Raw genomic sequence first — 10072 nt, 5'->3', positions numbered from 1 at the left:
AGACAGCAGGCCGTGGAATTAATTAATTAAATTAATTGTCTCCGTTCCTCACGCTTCCACTTTGGAATGTCACGTCGCCGGCGTACATAGTTCCTGGCGCATTGTTGCCACAGTTGGTGATGTCTGGACAGTGGACACACAAATAACAGTGTGAACAGTCTTAAAGCTCTGATTGGAAGAACAAGATTTGCCTGCATAGTCAGGAGAAACTCCATTACCCTGCTTCTCCCTGTCTATTTAAAGGTATTGTGATACAGTCGCCCTCTATTTACAAAACAGGACTTTAATCCTGGATTAAACACAGGAGGTAACTGTTCATCTACTCTCATAGACACACTACCACCCACAACCATACCTGTAAAACACATTACCACCCACAGCCATACCTGTAAGAAACACTACCACCCACAACCATACCTGTAAGAAACACTACCACCCACAACCATACCTGTAAGAAACACTACCACCCACAGCCATACCTGTAAGAAACACTACCACCCACAACCATACCTGTAAGAAACACTACCACCCACAACCATACCTGTAAAACACACTACCACCCACAACCATACCTGTAAGAAACACTACCACCCACAACCATACCTGTAAAACACACTACCACCCACAACCATACCTGTAAGAAACACTACCACCCACAACCATACCTGTAAGAAACACTACCACCCACAACCATACCTGTAAGAAACACTACCACCCACAACCATACCTGTAAGAAACACTACCACCTACAACCATACCTGTAAGAAACACTACCACCCACAACCATACCTGTAAGAAACACTACCACCCACGGCCATACCTGTAAGAAACACTACCACCCACAACCATACCTGTAAAACACACTACCACCCACAACCATACCTGTAAGAAACACTACCACCCACAACCATACCTGTAAAACACACTACCACCCACAACCATACCTGTAAGAAACACTACCACCCACAACCATACCTGTAAGAAACACTACCACCCACAACCATACCTGTATGGAAGATTGGATGTTCTTAGGATTTGGTGGTGGAGCTCCACTGCCCTCTAGGGACAGATGTATATATTACATAGGATTGTGTGAGATGACATTGTACTGTAGCATAGTAAATCCCAATCCAGATCATTGACTATATAAATGTGGAATGTGTTAGATGGGAAGTACACTTGTTGTAACTTTGTTAACCTTTACCCCAGTGTTTACAAACACAACACTACGTTTTACAGAAGCAAAATACAGGAAATCTTGTTTTAAATATCATATTTATGTTGTTGTTGTTCTTGTATCATGAGCTCAGTCAATCAACTACTGTAGAGAATTAAACATGTTTCCCTTTTCTTGTGATGGGGCTACCAAATAGTTTGTCATCGGATTATGGAATTGTCCTTTAAATACAAAACCACTGTAACTACTGTATCAATCAAACTCAATTTCACAATTTTCTCTTCCTCTCTCTCTCTCTTCCTCTTCCTCTCTCAGCACGGCAGAGGGCTTCGCTCGCGCAGACAACTCCATGGTAACGGGCTGGGAGACGTTTGTTCAGGCACTCGGCTACTTCCTGAAAATGTTCTTTGGTTCCGCTGCCCTTGGAACCCTGACTGGTCTCATCTCCGCCCTCGTATCCTCTCTGTGTGTGTGTCTGTCTGTGTGTGTGTACAGTAAGTGTGTGTCTTGCCTGTCGTCACTTTGAAAATTGGCAATTTTAGAGTTAGACTTACAGTATGTAGGTTAGGGTATTTCTTGGTGCTGACTATGCACTGACACAGGTTAGGGTATTTCTTGGGGCTGACTATGGACTGACACAGGTTAGGGTTAGACTCAGGGTGAACGGAGAATGAAATCATTAGAAGTCAAAGGGAAAATTCTAAATGAATTCATATTTTCAAGTCAAATAATCATGTCACATTTTCCAACTCATTTTCAGTTCTGATTAGTAAAGTAGGCTACAATATGGCACAGTGGTTAGCACTGCTGCCTCACAGCAAGAAGGTCCTGGGTTCGAACCCCAGGAGGGGGCCTTTCTGTGTGGAGTTTACATGTTCTCCCTGTGTTTGCGTGGGTTTCCTCTGAGTACTCCAGTTTCCTCCCACACCATAAAGGCATGCATGTTAGGCAGGGACTACAGATGGAAACGAGCTAATTAGCTCAAATCTGGCACATTTACATTGATGTGGAAACTGAAGATGTTCATTAACACTTTGAGTGCCAGCCACGACAATTGTCGTCTTATCAGACCTCCCATTGAGTGCCGACGACATGAAATGTCGTTTGTTTGCCGTATTTTTTATTTATTGGTGATTTGAATTCATATTTCATCAATCAAGCCTCGGGTTAGTGCTGCAGAGTCTCTCTGAGCTCAATTGGGAAGATACCGCCCCCTATCGTCTCTCCCTGTGTAACTGCACCCCATCAGTTCTGACTGATGCAGGGGGAGTGGTCAGTTTCCTAATTTTATTTTTCCCTCAAGGCATCTGAAGGTTGATTGTGCTCGCCGGCCCGGAAAACCTGTGGATTATGTATTTACAGTATCAACACTGTAATCAATAAGCGTGATCGATATTTGGAATGGCGATCAGGAATTGGAATAATCTTTTTGGATAACATCTGATCTCGGGTAAGGAATCTATTTTTACCAGTCTTAGGATAATCAGACCTGTTTTCACCGAGATATAAGCGTTTGCCCTATGTGTGTCTGTGATCGCTGATGAGGAAATGAGAATAGATTTTTCAGCCCGTCTCTATAGCGTGCATAAGTACACATATACTATCGATAATAGCGTTTATTTGAAAACGATTCATAAATAGGCAGAAAAATTACGTTTTTGTGTATTCTAGAATATTCCAGTAAATGCCTTTTATCACGGAATCTTAATATTTTCCTTGAAAACGAGGGCTTTTCAAAATGCTATAAAACGAAAATGAACCGATAAAAAAACAATCCGTTTCGACAATGTTGACCGCAAACAAGTCATTGATAAACGACAGGCAGATTAGACACATAGCCATAATTTAAAACATAGATTATGCGTTTTTAACGCTATCGTTGAAGTGGATGCTGGCACTCAACGGGGTTTTCAATGTTAAATGGCCGGCACTGAAATTGTTAATGTGCACTGTCCCTGGGTAAAAAATAAATAAACAAACTTGAACCTAAAACTTAAACATAAGGGGGGAAATTAATATAATATTCTTTATTCAATATGTTTAGGGGAAGTAGCACCGGTTAGTTTACTGCCTCTTTAGGCAGAGATGTTTGACAGTGGAATCTGATCTGGAATGTCATTTAACTCTCTGCGTAGGAGTGTGTGTGTGTGTGTGGTGAACTGCCAGAAGCTATGACTCCAGTGAGGCTGTATATCCATGAGAACATAAACATGGTGGCCCATAAGACGGATAGCTTAAAATTAGGCTGCTTGAGAATACATTTTTTCATTTGTAAAACTGTTTTATCAAATGTGACACGATTATTCTACTTGCATATACATCGATTTTGAATTGTCTCTTTGATATCTAGTGTTTCCATGCCCCTTTAAGGTAATGTTGGGGTTCTTTCTTTAGCAGTTACACCTACTATAAATATACTCAGAATATACTCAGAAATATGTTAAACCAGCAACATAGATTCTGTAGTTTGCTGTAGTGGGTGCCGCACCTCCCTCACTGAAAGCCAGAGAGGGCAAAGTGAGACAACTCGTGAAATCCTTCTAGAGTTGTAAGCATTAGCTAGTTAGCTTACCTAGCTTGATTATTATTAAATTAATTTGAGTTGTAAGCATTAGCTCGCTAGCTTACCCAACTTGATTAGCTTACTACTTAACACAGTGAGAGTGGCCATTTCTGCATTGCTGGAAAATTAGTTTACCTCTCAATTTCATAAACGCATGTTCAAAGTTCATGCTGCGTCTTTATTTGTAGTTAATTTGTTGCTTATTTGTTCTCCTGTCCTTGTTGGAGCTGCTGTTGCACCTGCTGTTGCTTTTGTGTAATTTCAAACAAACCCTCTGGGGTGACTGCTGCTTGCCTAGTGCAGTTTGAGAGGTAGCAGTGCCATTTTAAGGACTGGGACTATATTCTACAGATGTTTATAGAATGTATATAGTAATACAAACGTGTGTGTGTGTGTGTGTGTGTGTGTGTGTGTGTGCGTGGAATCAAAAGTAATTTGTATCTGTATGTAAGTGAACCTTATTGAGTTGAAGTCCCCCTTAATTCTCACACCAGTCCCTGAAGCACTTTGATTTGAGGAAGACTCCCTCCCTGGAGTTCGGCATGATGATCATCTTTGCCTACCTGCCTTATGGCCTGGCAGAGGGAATGAAACTGTCTGGTCAGTATAAACAACAACACACACACACACACACTTCTCTCCGTCATAGTTAGGCCTTATTAAAGGGGGGGGGGGGGGGGGGGGGTGTAGGAAAAAACCTGGTCTGAGAATAGGCCGCCATAGTGCCACCTCCCATGCACTTTAAATAAATGGAAGTCAGCTTTCAGGGTAGACATCTGTTTCTCCCACCAAGAAAAAACGGTTTTAATTAATTCAACGTGCATGGGCAATGAAAATCAGCATGGTAGTTTCATCTACAGGCCGTGGTCCATCCATCTATCACTCTGTGTGTTTGTAATTTAGTCAACCTTCATTCACACTAGAGAATCATTGAGGACTGCCCTGATTTGCAATGATGTCGAGATTACAAGTTAAACGAGTCAAAACACAGATTAATATGATGAAAGAAAATCTGTAAAACAGTTACACGTTGAATAAGGAAGATAAACCAGATGATTTTATTTAAAAAAAAATTATGTGAAGCCCCTCTATGACTAACGCACTCACTCATTATTCATTCAGTAATTCAGTCACTCACACTTAGCCACTCTACCCTTAGTGGCAGTTCACAGACATTGCACTTTGTGTAACACCAGTTCAATCTATGTGTGACGCTTCACATCCATGTATGTCCTTGTTTCTTTGTGGACTGAATCTGTGAGCAGTCTAGGGCTGACCCCTATTAGTCGATTTATCGACTAATCGGTCGAAAGGAGCCGTAGTCGACTGCCAACCTCTTAGTCGAATACAAAAAAATATATATATATATATTATAAAATATATATATTTTTTTATCCTTTCCAAAAGAAAAGAGGCCTAGAAGCGTGGCTAACGCTAATGGCACGCATACCAGAGGCTAACTGCCTACGAAAACAGGCACAGAGGCACTGAAAGAGGATTTCACCCATCTAATGAACACACTAGACTAGACAAATAAACAATTTAAAAAACTGATTGCATGCTTTTGCAGAGGACAAGAAGCCTTCAGTCGACTCCTTCAGAGATTTTCGACTCTCACAGCCCAAATGGAATGAAAAAAATATATATATATTATACTTTTTTTTCTTTTTTTTTGCCGACCAATAGTCGACTAACGGCAAATTTTGGCCAATCATAGTCGACTATCCAAATCCTTAGTCGGGGACAGCCCTAGAGCAGTCTTAAGATGTGTGAACTGTGCAAGAAAAGTGGGCTTAATTTAAGAATAGATGATTGACCTTCTCCCACGCAGCAGAATATACAGGCTTGCATATACATTATTAGTAGGTGTAAAGTGGCCATTAACACTTTAATTGCCGGGAACGCCGTAACTCGTCTTTGCTCACCATGCTCATTCTGCCGAAGACGCCGTAACTCGTCTTTGATATCAATATTTCAAAAATCTGTGATCGAAATCATATTTCTCCTCCGGGGTCCTGAGATATACTGCTGATCTCCACTCAACTCTCTAACGGTTCAAGAGCCATTTGGTGGCCGATCGGCAGATCGGCCAACAGGAAGTGACGCGCCAAACAGGAAGTGCTCATCCATATTTCGTCCGGGCACTCGCGATCGTTAGCCGGACTCCGTCTCGACACACAGGATAATCAATCGCTCGCCCTAACTCAATAAACAACGTTATTTGGACGTATATAGTATTATACAACCTGGAAATGGTTCATCTAAATCAACATCCCATAATCGAAAACTGTCTACTCCAAGCTGATCGTCCAACGGCGCGAGGAAGATACGGTAAGATCCAGCGTTATTTTCTAATGTGTTCCATATAAACTGCTCTGATGATCATATGACCCACACTAGGTGAATGATATAACGTTGCCCACGGAATTATAAACGACCCCCCGCCCATCCGGTCATCATCAGATGATACGTAGTAACTTCTAAAAGTACCTCCAGTTGAAATTTTTTTTCTGGCACCGATCGCTACCAAACTGTATTTGATCATCAATATAATGCATTTGGGGCTATAAATCAAGTTCTGGAGAAAGCTGCAGAAAACGATAAAAACATACTTATACTTTAGACCATATTTTAGTATGAATATGTGAATGAAAAAGTATAACGTTGCTACACCCTGAACAATGGATATAGGACATTGAATGGGCCATAATAATGTCAATTTAGCAATAGAATTTAAAAAGTTATAGCCCTGCAAAGAAGGGGAACTTCTCCATAGACAAATAGAGCTGGCTAGGGATGGTAAATTATGAATTTAACCATGGCGATCAAAGTGTTAACTTGATATATGTCTTTTACATGGAGGTATCAATGCAGAGAAAATATTGATGACTCTACTATAAGCTATTGCTTTAAGAATATTAGTCATTGAAGTTTATTCATGTTTTAATGAACAAACTTGAAATTGTATTTGTAACATTAAGTTCCAATAGTAAGCTCTGATTTCAATGCTTTAAGCTCACTAAACAATGAGCCTTTTCATTGTCTCAAAGCATTTAGAATGAAACAAATACTTTCTTATTGGCACCTTTTGAAATGTGCACAAAAAGTTGTCTTACGGGAAGATTTCCAGAATAATTTCAAATGTAATAATATGGTTGTAAATAGACAGATAAGCTCACCAATTGAACGAGGTAACAGAAATATATTGATTCAATGAACAGGCCAGGCTATTGTGGATTTATGTACGGGAGACTTGGATTGTGATGGTCATTTTCAAGAGTAGGTTCACAGCCACGGTGTCGATGCATACAAAAATCCATCTAAAAAAACAAAAACGTATGCATAGATGCCAGCCCAGGATGAGCACTGTGATGCTACTTCTGGAGAGAACTGTGAACTCTGATGTCTGGTGGGGAGCTGGTCCATCCAAAAAGGTGGTCAGGAAGGCCAGTAACGTGATGGGGGTGGAGCTAGACTCGGTGGTGTCAGAGAGGAGGGGCTCATTGGAACAGCTGTAAATGCCTAGTCTATTGCAAAGTTAGTCCCCATTTGAAGATTTTTTAAAGATTTACAGTTCCAGTGTTCTATTGTCCATTTTGCATGTATAACCAGTTATTATATAATTAATTAAAATGTTAGAATTCATTTTAGAATGATGATCAGTGTGACTGTACTCCTGAAAAAGTATAGTAATATGGTTTATTTGTATTGGGAAAGATACAGACACATTAGCTGGTTGAACAACATCTATATGTGTGGTAATAATGCAGATATTGAGTGTATTTCTGTGAAAATGTGTGTGGCGCACGCCTCTGAATCCAACCAAAGCGAAAACGATCGCTTCCACCCCGCGAGTCGCACGCCCACGTGTATGGAAATGGCTGTATATGTTAGAATGTATATCCTTGACTGTATTTGTATTCTTATTTGTGATTTTTGACTACCTAAATGTTTATTGTGAGCGATCTGTAGTGCTGAATTTCCCTTGGTAAATTTCCCAAAGTACTTCTATTCTATTCTATCTAGAGCACTCTTGGCTCCGTAGAGCCTTCAGTCAGACAACAGGTCCAAGTTTCCCTCCTCCAAGCCAGCGTTGCCAGAATTCCTCTGCTCACTGGGACATGATGAGATGCTGCTGCTGTCTTCTCACCGTTCTCATTTTAACTTTTTGTTAGTGAGAAATTCGAACTGGATTCATGTCATCCGTCATTAAACTTGTTGTAACCACTGTCACATGAGGGGAGGGAGACTAAGGCCTTGTCTACACAGACATGCAGGGATTTTTGCAACCATAGCTTTTTTTGGTTTTGGAATCATGTATATTGAAAGGCACCAGAAGGGGTGATAAAGCATTCTCTACCTGGCGATGACATGTAAATGTAGGGGAAATCCTACCCGTCTTCCCCAGCAAATCATCCCTGTATGTTCATCCTTTCCATGTTGATGTGAACTGTTGACGAGCTCCTCTTCCTTCTCTACAGGTATCATGTCCATCCTGTTCTCAGGGATTGTGATGTCTCACTACACTCATCACAACCTGTCTCCTGTCACCCAGATCCTCATGCAACAGACACTGAGAACCGTGGCCTTCATGTGTGGTCAGTACACCCCCTCCCCTTCTCATCCCTATCTACTGTATATGTACTCATCCCTATCTATATGTACCGGTATTGGATATTGAACTGATACCAGACTGAAATAGGGTATTGGTGATGATACCGGTAATACGTGATGATCGGTAATTATGTCAGGAATCTGAGCAAGACAGCTTGTTTTTGTTTAACAGGACGTGGTGTGTTACTTGTGAACTCTTCACCAAACTTGGAAAATATGTTTCCCCTACACTAGCAAAGAGGCCTGTGATGTTTTGAATAATTTGGCCTCATGGTGGCACTATTATCACAATACTAAAAACATCTGTCAAGTTTCATAGGGGATTTAAATACTACCTAAAGCCCTATTCGCACAGGACTAGTATTACCTGGGGACCTCTAGTATTTTGTTGTAATTGCGGAGGTCGCCTGTGATCTTAATCCCATGTGAATTGATCATGTCCGTCATTTGTAAAGTAAAGATTCCAGCGCCGGTGACCGTCCATATTTCATCAAACACAGAGGTCATGAGGTAATCTCAGTGCTACTCAGTAGCACTACACTCAGTAGTACTAGTTTATATATTTTATACCCAGTTTAATCACCTGTACATTGTATATTGCTGTTGCACTTTACTTTTACATTTGCACTCTGGTTGGATGCCAAACTTCTTTTTGTTGTACTGTACAATACTTGTGCTGTATAATGACAATACATTTGAATCGAATCTAATTATAGTAGTCCCATACAAATCGGCATCTCAGTAATTTGGGGTCGTAATTAGTTTTTGGTAGTAAAATCAATACAGGATATTTGAAATGCATTTCCAGTCCAAACACCCAATCAATCTGCTTCACCTCTGCATAGAGATCGATACGCCTACAGTTCCTTCTTGAAAAATATTATTTCCATCCAAAGTAGGAGCACATACCGTAACTGTTATCCTGTTCATTATGCTTCCCCTGCTGGAATCATAGATATGATTCATCATTGAAAACATATTGAAAGAGGCTACTCTGCATGATTGTTGCACCAGGCAGTGAATTTGGCGTTGTTATGAATTAGTTTCATGTCTCATTTGAAACTATAATGTTGGGGGGTAATTTTATATTACCATGGGTACCCTTGTGATACCAGTCCAATGTGAATAGGGCTTAACAATGTATTTTAAAGGTCCTGTAAGTGGTATTGTTTTTGCTAAGTTTTGTTTGTTTGGTCAGTAATATGTGTCTTCCAGTCCCTCCGCTCTGCAGTAAACACAAAATACATTTCCTGGTATTGCTTCCCACTTTATCCAATCAGGAGAGAGAACCCTAGATATTATTACTTATTTCAAGAAATCTTGCCAAGCCAGATTTTCTTACTGCACTGGTAGATTATTTTACTTGTTTCAAAGACACATTTCCTTAAAACTGGTAGTTTTTATTTCTTATTTTTGTCGGACCATTTTTGCAGTGTGGAGTTTTCCAATGATTGGATGAAGTGGGTATACCAGAAATTTATAAAATGTTTACTGCAGAGCGGAGGGACTGGGAGACCCATGTTACTGACCAGACACTCTATATCAGTGATGGCTGTCTGAGTGTAGAGATATTATTTTAACATGTAGACCAGTTATTTTAACAAAGAAAAAAATACCACTTACAGCACCTTTAATAATATGCAAATAGTTATAATATTATATATATAATATAAATACTGTTCTATGAAGATAATGGATCGGTACTATGTATCATCCCG

General features: G+C 40.2%; 1 protein-coding gene across 1 annotated transcript in view; it reads left to right on the top strand.

Moving 5' to 3' along the window:
* Positions 1-10072, top strand: part of LOC311244127 (sodium/hydrogen exchanger 8-like) — a gene marked incomplete at its 5' end in the record, with an annotated part of 30059 nt that overhangs the window by 607 nt on the left and 19380 nt on the right. The window contains 3 exons of the mRNA XM_084333537.1: positions 1493-1631; positions 4235-4340; positions 8222-8338. Coding sequence (XP_084189663.1) covers positions 1493-1631; positions 4235-4340; positions 8222-8338 — 362 coding nt within the window. The remainder of the gene's footprint in view (positions 1-1492; positions 1632-4234; positions 4341-8221; positions 8339-10072) is intronic.

The sequence above is a fragment of the Notolepis coatsorum genome (assembly GCF_963971535.1).
Source record: "Notolepis coatsorum genome assembly, chromosome: 17".
Taxonomy (NCBI): Eukaryota; Metazoa; Chordata; class Actinopteri; order Aulopiformes; family Paralepididae; genus Notolepis; species Notolepis coatsorum.
This window is presented reverse-complemented; position numbering and strand designations above follow the sequence as displayed.